Raw genomic sequence first — 14,084 nt, 5'->3', positions numbered from 1 at the left:
CATCTGTGTCAGTCTGTGGATTCTGAAACTTGACTGTCGTGGGGTAAGTATAGAAATGGACGTTATGAATATAGGAACCGCTAGGGCAATTTCACCGAGTACTTTTGTGTACGTTGAAACTAAGCATGAAAAGCTAGGGCTTCTGTTCTGGGTGTGTTCATTTTTTTATTTTATTTTTCTCAGAGCTCTTATTTTGTTTTACTTAAGTATTGGTCTATGACAAATTGGAGATCTAAGGGGATGGACTGTTCCTTCACCACAGATAGTTGGAGAGGCACCTCTGTGAATTGTCTCCCTGATCCTGATCGTCCTTGGGATAGATTTCAACCTCCTAGGGTGTTGGGGCATCATGCACAGCCCTGCTACACTCATCACCCACCGTGACCCCACAGCCACTTCCTCTCTCCTGAGTCCTTCCTGTGTGTGGCCGCTACCTCCTTGGCCTTCTTTTCTAACTAATTCCTGCCGGTCCTTTCAGCCTCAGCTCACACTGAGCTGGGAGTTCTCCCTCTTGCTCCAGCGCCCCTGGAATGACCCATCCCAGCTGTGCCCGTGGCTCACCTTCTTTTACATGGCTATGACTTCTCCCACACTTTGGCCAATACATTTTTATCCAAATAATTAATGAAAAGATGAATAACTAGGTTGATGAAAACTTGCTTGATAACCTTGTGGACAAGATGGAGACAGCAAGTGAGAGTCCAGTTAGGTCATTTCATGGTTAGGTCATTTCAGATGGCTGTCTGTTGGATGCTCAATACAATGTTATTCGTGAAAAATAAATTTGTGACTGAGCATGATGTGCTTAAAATTATAGAATACAGAGCACAAAACTTCTTTAATGCTTACTATACTTCCATTATCGGTGCCTGTGGTGAATTTTGACGACAAAGAGAATGACACCCAAATGGTCTCCTGTTCGCCAGCTCAGGCAGGCTGACTCTCAGGCCAGCAACGTTGCAATGACACCTGCCCAAGGGTGGGAAAACCTGTTCTCTATGTGGAAAGCTATTGACCTAATTACCCAATCCATGGAATTCTTGCTTTCCCCTAAGTCAGCAAGAAGAATAATTAAGGGCAAGAGAAAACAGCTCATCCAAACTTCCCAGGACCTCCCTTTAGTGGCTGACTAAATTTAGCAATCGACACCAGCTCTTGACAAAGGAAAGAAGGTCTGTTTATTCGGGTGCTGCGCCCAAGTGTCCATCTCCCCGGTGCCCAAGCTTTGGTTCTTAGGCATCCAATTCCCTTTATCCAGGCGTCCTCCCTAAGGAAAGATGGAACTAGAGATGGCAATGACTCCTTTTGGACCCCAGGTTGGCTCCAATCAGGTCTTGACATGTCATCTCAACTATCTGACAGCTCCTTGCAACAAACCAGCTGACATCAGCACCCCTCACTAGTGCTCTACCCCAGGGTAAGTCCGTCCTCCTAAGCAGGGCCTACTTCTCATCAGCTTCCTTGCTCCTGAAATCTATACACTTCTAATCACCCTAATTTTATAGAGGATCATTATCTTAGCAAGGTAAAATATTGAATTGTTGATGATGATGTCAGTAATGGTAATGATAGCAGTACTGAAGATGTAATGATGCTCTTTTTCCTTCTGCAAATTTTACCGAATACTGAGCAGGGCCACTGCTAGCTTATACTGTATCTTTTGTGAATTCAAAACAGGTGATCCTTTCTCGGACACAGCCTCATATCCTGCAGCCCTGCTATGCAATTGGACTACGAGCTTGACATCAGCTCCCTCTCACCATCTCTGGAGGATCTCCTTGTGCAGGGATCAAACTCCACACCTGTATGCAATGGTGCTCATGTGGGGAACAGCCTGAATACACAGAAGACTGGGCGCCCTGCAAGAAAGAGGCAGGTCTGTGTTTATAGTTGGGCAGGGAAAAAAAAAAAAAACAGCTAGATGGTATGGGAGAGAAGTTGGTTGTATTGCCTTGACATTTACTACCTCCCCAGTACCCTTTCTGGGATTGCTGGAAATAAAACATCATTTTCTTTTGTGTTACTAATTTTCTTTAGTGCCCAGCCACACCAACTTCTTGAAAGCTTAGAAGAGTACAGCAGCGGGCCAGGAGCAGTGGCTCACGCCTGTAATCCCAGCACTTTGGGAGGCCACGGCAGTTACATCACAATGGCAAGAGATCGAGATCATCCTGGTCCAGATGTTGAAACCCCATCTCTTCTAAAAATACGAATATTAGCTGGGTGTGGTGGCACGCTCTGTCATCCCAGCTACTCGGGAGGCTGAGACAGAAGAATCACTTGAACCCAGAAGGCAGAGGTTGCAGTCAGCTGAGATTGTGCCACTGCACTCCAGCCTGGTGACAGAGCAAGACTCCATCTCAAAAAAAAGAAGAAGAAGAAGAAGAATGAACCTGTTTAATTTTGTTCAAAACACCTTTTTCAAAATTTTTCAACCATGGACTCCTATTTTCATAGCAGCTTCTCGTACCCTACAGAACTACTGTTTCTCCAGACACATTTTCAGAAACATAAGATGATCTGGTTTTATGTCATCAGAGAAGCCCTCGTTAGATGCAAGGGACAATCAACACAACCAAACACATGGATTACCTGCTCATTCCAATTCTATTTCCCATCCATTGAAAATATGTCTTGGTGTTTATTTTACTATGTGATAGGTCCTGTCCCAGGAGATGTGAGAAGTGCAAAGCAGCATGTTGATAGGGACAGGGAGGGCTGTCAGTTCAGGCCACGTGGGACTGGCAAGACACTTCAAGTGCGGTCAGAAGATAGATACAGAAGGAACACGTCTGTATCTATCTCATCTCTAATGGAGAATAACGCCATTTCCTTTGTGTATTCCAGGACTTGGGAAAGGAATGGTCATCTGCGGTTAGTGAAACACTTTGATCTCTTGAAAAGCTTTCACAAAGTCAAGCAACTGTTACTGTCTGGGCAGAAGATGGTGACAAGGACAAAAGGACAGGGAAACACCCGTCTCCTAAATCTGCCATGACAGTCGGGTGGGGTTGAGGGTAAGAATGTTGTGCAAGTGGTTTCTAGTCCAAGAGCTGAAACTAAAAAGGAAAGCCTTTTACTTTTTTTTTTTTTTTTTTTTTTTTTTTTTTTTTTTTTTGAGACGGAGTCTTGCTCTGTCGCCAGGCTGGTGTGCACTGGTGTGATTTCAGCTCACTGCAACCTCCGCCTCCCAGGGTCAAGCGATTCTCCTGCCTCAGCCTCCCGAGTAGCTGGGACTATAGGCATGTGCCACCACACCCAGCTAATTTTTGTATTTTTAATAGAGACGGGGTTTCACCATTTTGGCCAAGATGATCTTTAGCTCTTGACCTCGTGATCCACCAGCCTGGGCCTCTCAAATTGCTGAGATTACAGTCGTGAGTCACAGCACCCGGCTGGGAGATCTTTTTTATCTGCTATAAATCACAAATGCCATACAGTTGACTGAATAGGACTCCTGAGAAAGAAACACAATTTTCAAAACAATTGCATTTAACCAGGCGTGTTTAAAAAAGTAAATATTTATGGAATGTTTACATGTTATGTAAATATTTAACTAAGTTTTCTTTTTATCTACATTCATTTGTCTTCTATTCAAACATAACATTTCATTTTTAACATAGAAGAAAATCTGCCCTTGAAGATTTTCGGTTTTTTTTTCTATGAATCATCAATTTATTGATGCAAAGCAACCAACAATAAAGAGGCTAAAGGGACTTTAGGTCTCTTTCTTCTTTTATTTGTAAAGATGTATGTGCACACATGAAATCTTGTTCCATGTGAATAATGTGTAGTGATCAAGTCAGGGTGTGGGGCTGTCCATCACCCGAGTAAAACGCATCTTTGTTAAGTACAGTCACCCCACTCTGCTCTCAAACACTGAATGTATTCCTTCTGTCGCACTATATGTTTGTTTGTACCCTGTAAGCCACTTTTCTTCACCTTCGCCCCCTCCCACTCACCCCTGCCAGTCTGTTCTCCATCTTTCCAGACTCTACCTCCGTGCGATCAAATTTTGTAGCTCTCGCATATAAGCGAGAACATTTGATGTTTGTCTTTTTATGTGGCTTATTTCATCTAAGAAAATTAGTCTCTTATTTTACTTTAGCTCATGACCTTCAGTTCCAATCATGTTGCTGCAAATGACATGATTTGATTCTTTTTTATAGCCAAATACAAGTAAATTTTGTAACATAATCAAATCATAGTGATTAAAAGTATAGACGGTGGCCTCAGAGGGCTGGGGTTTAAGTCCTAACCGCACGCCTCGGTAGCCATCTGTGCTCAGCAAGATTTCTGTGTCGCATGTCTGAACTTTAGCCCCTTTCACCTCAAATGGAGCCCCATAGGGTTGCTGTCGACGCTGAATTATAATGTATGTCATGCTTAGCAAAGTGCCCAGCTCATAATAATTACCCCAAGAATGGCTAAGGAGTCATAGCTGGAAAAAGTAATCACTTATAATTATTACAGAATCATAATGAAAGATAGAGAGGCAGTGGGAAAACCACTTTGGAAAACTGTTTGACTTTCTCTACCAAAGTTAACTATTTGCAATTAAAGGTCACCAATCCCATTCCTAGGTATATATGTACATACATATGCTACATTTTGTATACGTATATGTAACAATCAGGAATGCACACATATTTCACCAAAAAATATGTACTAGAATATTCATAGTAGTACTACTTGTAATAGCCCAAACCTAGAAATACCCAAATGTCCATCAAGAGTAGAATGAATAAATTGTGATATATTCATAACATATCAATCACAAAGATTTTAGAAATCTTAAAGAGATGGCTTCTGGTCAGGCACAGTGGCTCATGCCTGTAATCCCAGCATTTTGGGAGGCCGAGGCAGGCAGATCACCTGAGGTTGAGAGTTCGAGACCAGCCTGGCCAGCATGACCCCATCTCTACTAAAAATACAAAAATTAGCCAGGTGTGGTGGCATGCACCTGTAGTCCCAGCTACTCAGGAGGCTGAGGCATGAGAATCACTTGAACATGGGAGGGAGGGAGGGAGGGAGGGAGGAAAGGAGGGAGAGAGGGAGGGAGGGAGTTTGTAGTGAGCCAAGACTGCACCACTCCACTCCAGCCTGGGCAACAGAGAGAGACTCTGCCTCAAAAAAAAAGAGAGAAAGAGATAATTACAGATGATTAAGTATAGAGGTGTCCATGGTAATATTATTTATAACAGAAATACTAGAAACTAGCTGAATATTCATCAGTAAGGAAATAACTAAATATATGTTTTCATAGTAATAATGTTCACAAATCCACGCCCTGCTATTTACCCATTTGGATGCATTATCCAATTCTTCACAGCCTATATTTCCTCATAAATAGATAGGTCTAGCCCTTAACTCCAGGGTCTATGTGAGAATAACCAAAGGAAGTAATTAGACCCCTTACTGGTGGACTGTCTCTGACTCTAGGGATGTTTTGGCTGACAAGAAAAGGACAACCAGGATAAGACAACTATTTTGGAACTCCTGAATAGAGGAAGTCTGGAAGAGAGCAATTCTTTCAGGTTCATTCAGTGACCACCTGTCAGGGATTGCTGTCATTTGGACGATGGCATGGAGCACAGAGGTTAGGAAGTCCAGCTCTAGAGGCAGTCTTCATGAGTTCAAATAGAGCCACCAACATGCATTAGCTCTGTGACCTTGAGTTGGTTATCTATCCATTCTGCGTCTAAGCTGCCTCATTAATAAGATGGGATCATAGTTTCCTCCTGAAATGTTTCTAGAGAGGACAAAATGACTTAATATACCTGTGACCAGTTTGCTAGTGAGCTGGGCTGGGCAGGGTGCTTGCAGAATGCACCAGAATTCTTCCTTTCCAAACCTACTCTGACTTGGGTCTTCCTCCTCATCCCAGATGAAACCCTCCGGACTATCCACTAGATGGCAGACATTCCCCCAGTTGTAACAATGAAAATGTCCCCTAGGGGGCAGAATTCCCCTGGTTGAAAAAATCACTGAATTAGACTGTTCAGGTAAGACAACCAAAATTTTCAGTGTTTTCCAAATTAGACACCTTAAGCTCCCTGCATTCTTGATTTAAAGAGGCACTAATCTCTCTCATCCTCTAAAAACTCATTTACTTTTTTCAGTCATCTCATATTCTATTTCATAGCCTGGATAAGAGGGATGATGAATTAAGAGGGCAAAATCTGGCTTTGACCACCCCCAGCAACCCTGCACAAATAACCTTTTCTTTCTAGAATGTGGGGGCATTTGTCAGCTTTTTTACTCCACATTTGTTGCAAGAGGAGACACGTTTATTTCAAGCACACCATAGGTACAGAAAAGGGGCTATGTTGAATATTAGATTCAGGGACACCATAACTAATTTAAAACCAATGTGCATGGCATTGAGAAAAACACTCTTTTCATAAGAAGCAAAAAATGTTTTAAGCACGTACAGTGTACCTAATAAAATGACTTTTGAGGGTGGGTTTAGAGTGAAAAGGACTGGGAAGTTCTCCACGTCCACCCACAAGGGCTCTGATTCCATTATAGACGCTGATGCAGTTGAGAGTCATTCTAGCACTACCCTGGTCTTTTTTTTTCCCCCATTTATTTATTTTATTGCATTTTAGGTTTTGGGGTACATGTGAAGAACATGCAAAATTGTTGCATAGGAACACACGTGGCAGTGTGATTTGCTGCCTTCCTCCCCATCACCTACATCTGGCATTTCTCCCCTTGCTATCTCTCCCCAGCTTCCCACCCCCCACCGTCCCTCCCCTATTTCCCCCCAACTGACCCCTAGGATGAAAGGAGCGTGGGAGGAAGAAGTGAGAACCGGTGACTAGGAGGAAAGGAAAACAAGGAGAAAGAGAAAGTAATTATTCTCACTTCTTTTTAGTCTGCCTCAGTCTTCGAAAGAGCATTTACATACAGAAATGCTTGGGGGGGTTTTGTGTGTGTTTGTTTGCTTTGTTTTGTTTTGTTTTGAGATGGAACCACACTGTCGCCCAGGCTGGTATGCAGTGGCGTTATCTCGGTTTGCTGCAACCTCCGCCTCCCAGGTATAAGCGATTCTCCTGACTCAGTCTTCCAAGTCACTGGGATTACAGGCACCCACGACCACACCGGGCTAATTTATTTTTGTATTTTTATTAGAGACGGGGTGTCACTATGTTGGCCAGGCTGGTCTCGAACTCCTGACTTTGTGATCCACCCACCTTGGCCTCCCAAAGTGGTGGGATTACAGGTATAAGCCACCATGCCCAACCTACAGGGATGGTTTTGTAAATGGATGGCTTGGTTCTATTTCAAAATGGTAAGTCTAACTTAATGGAAAAAAAAAAAAAAAAAAAAAAAAAAAACAAGACATGTAATTCGATAATATTTTATTGTCAATAGCATAGGAAAAATTCAATATTGAACCTCAGAACAAGAAGAATCTATTTACAATGAATGGCAAGGAAGAGATGGAAGAAGAAATGCCACAAAATCTTCAGTAAATGCATATTTTTTATAGAGAAGTAATCCATGAACCTGCAACATGGACAGCTGACCAAACCAACTTTACAAATTCCTGTTAATATAAGTTACATGCTTGCCATCTAAAGTAACTAAACCCATAGACTGAAAAACTATGTGTCAAGGTAATGTGAGCACTTTAATCACTTTACTTCTATTTTCTAAAGGTAGAAGTTTGCCTGCTATCACATTAGTCAAAGAGAAAATTTCCTTCAACACAAATTCTGATATTGGCTATTATGAGAATCCCTGTGCATTTCAAAACCTTGTGAGTCAGTTAGAAGCCCCTGCCACCAGTCTAGTGCCAACCAAATGACCAGGTGGGACAGCTATCAAAAACAAAAGTGAATTTTTAATAGGATCTGACCTTCGCCTTGGGGTCTTGCATTTCAGCTACTAGAGGTCTATGATTCCTAATCCAATATTCCAGAATCTGAGAAGTTCTGCGAACAAAGTGTTTTTGTAAGTTGGAGACATACTCATTTGGCAGCACTATTTGACCCCGTATGGGCTACTTAGTCTTGATTTCTCTATTTTGTCTGAATATTCTACATTTTGTTGCAGTATATTAAGGTGTGGATTTATAGGGTGCTGCCCCAGATCCCATCAATGAAGTTTCATAACATATAGTGTGTGTAAAATATTATCTTTTTAACATCCCCAAAATTCAGAATTTGAATAAACACCTGCCTGCCAGAGCTTAACATAAGGACTTCCGGAGCTACAGTAACCTGAGCATGTGCTTGTTTCACTGGAACCAGGGCAGTTTCATGGGTCCCATGCACCACAGTTTCTTCAGTCTTTCAGGGAAGTGAGAATGTCTGGAATATTCTCCCAAAGAAGAAAGGCATAGTGCTGGGAAGAAGAGGTCCCAGATCTTCCTCACAGGAACTTGCTTTGTGGAAGATTGTATTTCTGCCAACTACCTGGCCAATTTGACAAATAATGAATAAATATTTTTCCTCTAAGGTGATTCCTTTCCTTTAAAAGCATATGTCATTGTCTTTAATGGGGGGAAAAAAAGGAAACAAAGGATAGAATTGGAAAAGAAAGGTCTGTCTGTGTGAGGCTACATATGACAAGTACTGGCAGCATCCTGATCCTGCAACATTAGCAATTTATTGTATCTAGAATGTGACTCTCTGGATGCAGAGATAACAGAAATTGGCATCCACAGAAAGGTCGGGGGGACTTAACATGGGCTATGCCACTTAAGGAGAACAGAATTTGCCGAAGAAAATGATGTTTCGAGTTTTGTTGTGCCTGATGATATAAATAAAGGGATGGTCGGCATTCAATTCGTCCTTGTGCTGCAGGATCCGGGCTCCCGGCACCTCTATGGAATCCCCACCATCTTCAGTTATTTCTAAGCACACTTTGTGGATAACATTTGATAAGGCCACTCCCTTGGTCTCTGACATTCCAGAGAAATCAGACGTGTCTTCATTGAAGATATGTTTCAGCCCTAGATTTTCCAGACTAGCTTTGGGATCAATTATCTTTTCCACCTTAAATTTTGGTATGGAGAGTTTGACTTTGGCGTTGGCCATGGTGCTGGGATTAGTCCACTGTGCCAGCGACTCTGAGTTGAGTTGTTTTTCAATCTGAAGGACAAAAATGAAAAGAACTTATTTTTATTTATTTCCAATTGTAAAGAACCTGGCTGGATTAAAAACATAAAGTGTTATTATAAGCCCGGTTTCAAAGCAGCCTGGGTGGAACCTTAAAGATGGCCCAGTAGTTTTTGGTCTGTGACTCTTAGGAGACCCAGCAGCCCCCCAGTTGTGTCCTCCTCCTCCCCAGCCTATAACAGTGTTCCCTGTGCACTGAAATTTATGAGGGTGGGGTTCTGTTTTTTCATTTTGACTTTAAGAGTATCTTTTTTTTTTTTTTTTTTTTTTTTTCAGACAGTCTTGTTCTATCACCCAGGCTGCAATATCATGTTCGATCTTGGTTCATTGCAATCTCCACCTCCTCACTTCAAGGGATTCTCATGTCTCAGCCTTTCAAGTAGCTGGGAGTACAGGTACATGCCACCACATTTCAGCTAATTTGTGTGTGTTTGTGTATTTTTAGTAGAGACAGGGTTTCATCATGTTGACCAAGCTGGTCTCAAACTCCTGGCCTCAAGTGATCTGCCAGCCTTGGCCTCCCAAAGTGCCGTGATTATAGGTGTGAGCCACCACGCCCAACCTTAAGTTAGAGAGCAGATTTGCAGAAACAAATGGCTGAATTATGATGTTGCATTCACAATAATGAAATGCATATAAAATTAGAAAGCTTTTTATACATATTTCTGAAATGCTTATTATAATTTCTCTACGAGGAAATCCAGGATATTCATGTACTAGGAATGGCATCAGATTTAATAATTTAAATTAAAGCTAAAGTTACTTTTTTTTTAATGGGAGCCTGAACTAACTCTGAGCCATTTGCTAAGGTCACAGGTGGTGAATGCATCCATTTTAGCTGGTTTAAAAAATGAGAGAGTTGCAATGAAGCATAAAATTACTTAGTTAAAAAATTGTTCATTGAGCAAACCTTAAATCATGCCTCACCCTTCCAATCTCCCCCTGGCTAGAGGAGAAACACATGCACAACGGAGAATGATAAGCCCTTGACTTTCACTATTGAGGAGCAATACTGCATTGGCATTACTCCTGTGAAACCTATAAAAATCTGGGCTATGCCCAAGGTCACAAATTGGGTTGTGTTTTTGTTTGTTTGTTTTTGAGACAGAGTCTCACTCCATCGCCCAGGCTGTAGTGGCTGGGACTACAGGCATGCACCACTATGCCTGGCTCATTTTTTGGCATTTTTAGTAGAGATGGGATTTCACCATATTGGTCAGGCTGGTCTCAAACTCCTGACTTCAAATGATCCGTCCACCTCGGCCTCCCAAAGTGCTGGGATTACAGGCATGAGCCACCGAGCCCAGCCTGTTTGTTTTTTAATATAGAAGGGAACCATTAGATTCTCTTACTAATCTGTTATTATTACCTTTCAATGACCACTGTTTCAAATTTTGGACAAATTATTAGGACCAAAAGATTGTCCTAACTAGAGTTTTTGAACTAACTAGTACATTCCTTGTCCACTTACCCCCAGGAGTGGGATGAAGACAGAAAATACATTTAAACGAATAGAGACCACTTAAAAGGAGAAAAGTTTCCCCCACTGAATATGAGTTGAACTGTGCATCCCAATTTGTGTGTTGAAGTCCTATCGGAAATACCTCGGAATGTGACAAGACTTTGAAATAGGGTCGCTGCAGATATGATTAGTTACGAGAGGTCTTTGGGTGGGCCCTGATCCAAAATGACTGGTGTCCTTCTAAAAGGGGAATTTAGACATAGAGACAGCCATGCACACAGGAAAACACCACAGGAAGATGAAGGCAGAGATGGAGGAAAGCACCCACAAGCCAAAGAGCACCAAAGATTGCCAGCGACCACCAGCAGCTGGAAAGATCAGTCGCTGCCAACATGGTGAAACCTCATCTCTACTAAAAATACAAAATTAGCCGTGTGTGGTGGCACATGCCTGTAATCCCAGCTACTCAGGAGGCTGAGGCAGGAGAATCGCTTGGACCAGGGAGGTGGAGGTTGCAGTGAGCCAAGATCACACCATTGCACTGCAGCCTGGGCGACAGAGCAAGACTCCGTCTCAGAAAAATAAAAAAGAAGGAAAGAAAATGATCAAGAGAGAGTATGCTTGATATCAGGTCACATGATAGCGGACCTGGCAATGCGTAGCAATGTCGTGCCTTACTGCCGGGGAGATAAGGGAGGCACTCTAGCCTTCAGTTAAGAACCTGGCTCCAACTACATGGGCTCCAATCCTGATCCCACACACACCGATAACTGATTATGTAACCACAGACCAGTCACTGACCTCTCTGTGCCTCAGCTCCCTCACTGGTAAACAAGAGTGTGGTAAGAGTCTCTAACTCAAAAGCCTGCTGTAAGAATTAAATGAGATAATGCATGTAGGCAACCCAGCACAGTCCCTAGGACACTGTAAGTGCCAAATAAATGTTGGCTGTTTTTACTATTAAGGAGGAAAGGCCCCGGAAAGAACTATGGGCCCTTGGAGGTGACTGAGCCAGTGGCGATAAGGGAGGGCTGTGGGTCCAACTCTGACGGCCCACACAGCCCTGTTCACGCGACTCTTTGCCAAGGCAGGGGGCGCCTTTGTGGAGAGTACCAGCCTCCTCCTTACCTTCTCCAAGCCCGTGGACTCGTCCTCCACATCCTTGGGTAGCAGTATGAACATGCTGAGATGCTTATTTTGAAAAGGAAGCTCTATGATCTTACAGTTGATACTTTCAATGTTTCCCATACAGAACGTGGCCTCCATGTTCATCATCTGCACTGGTTTGGTGTCAGTCTGTAAAAGGAAAAATTTGGACTGCTTACTTTTCAATTTATACAAGCACAAATATATATACACACGCACACACACACACATATATACTCACATGTATACATACAGATGCACATACATATACACATAAACCTATATATACATACATATATATATGCACCTTTATATACATATACACATACACATATATATGCATACACACATACATGTACACACATATATACATACACGTACACTTATACACATACCTATATATACTCCATAACTATATACACACATGCACATATATACACACGTGTATATGCAAACACATAAATATATATGTACATATATATACACAATTTTGCTCTTGACACAGTTTCAGATGATTACGGTTTGTGAACCCATCATCCACTGAGATCAAACTGTCCTGCACCCAAACCAGTGACTGTCCTGTAAAGAGTTTGTGTTCCTTTGAAAAGTTATTCATATACTTTATAATCTACATGTTAGACATTACAGGAACTATATATAATGCTGTTTTTGCATAGATCAAACCTTAAAAATAAGACTGTATGGCTGAAAATATAGGCAATGTTTGTTATTCTTTTTTTTTTTTTTTTTTGAGACAGAGTCTTGTTCTGTCGTCAGGCTGGAGTGCAGTGGTGCAACCTTGTCTCACTGCGACCTCTGCCTCCTGGGTTCAAGCAATTCTTCCACCTCAGCCTCCCGAGTAGCTGGGACCACAGGCATCTGCCACCACACCCAGCTAATTTTTTGTATTTTTAGTAGAGATTGGGTTTCACCATGTTGACCAAAATGGTCTCGATCTCTTGACCTCGTGATCCGCCCACCTCAGCCTCCCAAAGTGCTGGGATTATAGGCGTGAGCCACTGCACCCAGCCTGTTATTCTTTATACATGCCTATGAGATCTTTAAACTATTCCTGGTGGAGCTGACTTGAAAGTAAATTCTACTGAAAACCCACATAACCATTTAAATGGCTTTTCCTAATAAAATACCTTATTTCAAAAACTGGCTGAGCGCGGTGCCTCACGCCTGTAATCCTGCACCTTAGGAGACCACTTAAGGTTAGGAGTTCAAGACCAGCCTGGCCAACATGGTGAAACCCCATCTCTACTAAAAAGTACAAAAATCAGCCAGGCATGGTGGCACATGCCTGTAATCTCAGCTACTTGGGAGGCTGAGGAAGGAGAATTGCTTGAACCTGGGAGCCGGAAGTTGGTGTGAGCCAAGATTGCACAACTGCACTCACTCCAGCCTGGGCAACAAAGTGAGACTCTGTTTCAAAATGAAACAGAAGAATAAGGACAACAAACCTAGTATATAGCAGAACACAGCAGTACTTGTTCTGACCTCTCTTTGGTTTGAATCGCCCGCTCCCGGCTGTACTGCCACCTACTTGGATCTGAGCTAATGAACAAAGTCTGGATTGAAGATAAGAACCTTGGTTTTTAGTCCCAAATGTGAGATTCTCTGGCCTTGAGCAAATCACTCAGTCTCTCCAGGCCTCAGTATTCTTGTCAGTAGAATGAAGCAATTGTAAATTCAGAATAATGGTTACCACTGGGGAGGGAGAAGGACGAACAGGACAGTGTAGGGAGCGGTGAAGGGACATACACAAAGCAATGCAACCGTTGTTATAGTTTTTCTTTAAGACGTCTGAAATAAGTAAGGCAAAATATTAAGTGCACAAAGATGGTTAATCGGAATGTGGGTATTTGTTTCATTATTCTCTATCATTTTCTGAATACTTGGAGTATTGCATGATTTTTAAAAAGGAAATGTTTTTTAAACTTATCTCTAAGTCATTTTAAAATTATCTCTAGCACAGGCATAGTGGCTGATGCTTGTAATCCCAGCACTTTGGGAGGCCAAGGCAGGTGGATCACGAGGTCAGGAGTTCAAGACCAGCCTGTCCAACACAGTGAAACCCCATCTCTACTAGAAATACAAAAATTAGCTGGGCATGGTGTTGGGCGCCTGTAGTCTCAGGTACTCGGGAGGCTGAGGCAGGAGAATTGCTTGAACCCGGGAGGCAGAGGTTGCAGTGAGCCAAGATAGTGCCACTGCACTCCAGCCTGGATGACAAAGCGAGGCTCCATCTCAAAAAAAAAGTAGTGGTTTATAGTATATTTAAAGGATTGTACAGTCATCACTGCTGATTCCAGAACACTTTCATCAGCCCAGAAAGTAAA

The 14,084-nt window shown here is 42.4% G+C and overlaps 1 protein-coding gene across 1 annotated transcript in view; it reads right to left on the bottom strand.

The window, feature by feature from the left end:
- Positions 1–7,352: 7,352 nt before the first annotated feature.
- The window catches only part of SERPINB5 (serpin family B member 5), a 26,012-nt gene continuing 19,280 nt past the window's right edge, over positions 7,353–14,084 (bottom strand). The window contains exons 6-7 of the mRNA XM_017528876.2: positions 11,722–11,889; positions 7,353–9,104 (exon numbers count right to left, since the gene is read on the bottom strand). Coding sequence (XP_017384365.1) covers positions 8,712–9,104; positions 11,722–11,889 — 561 coding nt within the window. The 3' untranslated portion in view covers positions 7,353–8,711. The remainder of the gene's footprint in view (positions 9,105–11,721; positions 11,890–14,084) is intronic.

Source organism: Cebus imitator, unplaced genomic scaffold (genome assembly GCF_001604975.1).
Source record: "Cebus imitator isolate Cc_AM_T3 unplaced genomic scaffold, Cebus_imitator-1.0 Scaffold55, whole genome shotgun sequence".
In the NCBI taxonomy this organism is placed as follows: Eukaryota; Metazoa; Chordata; class Mammalia; order Primates; family Cebidae; genus Cebus; species Cebus imitator.
This window is presented reverse-complemented; position numbering and strand designations above follow the sequence as displayed.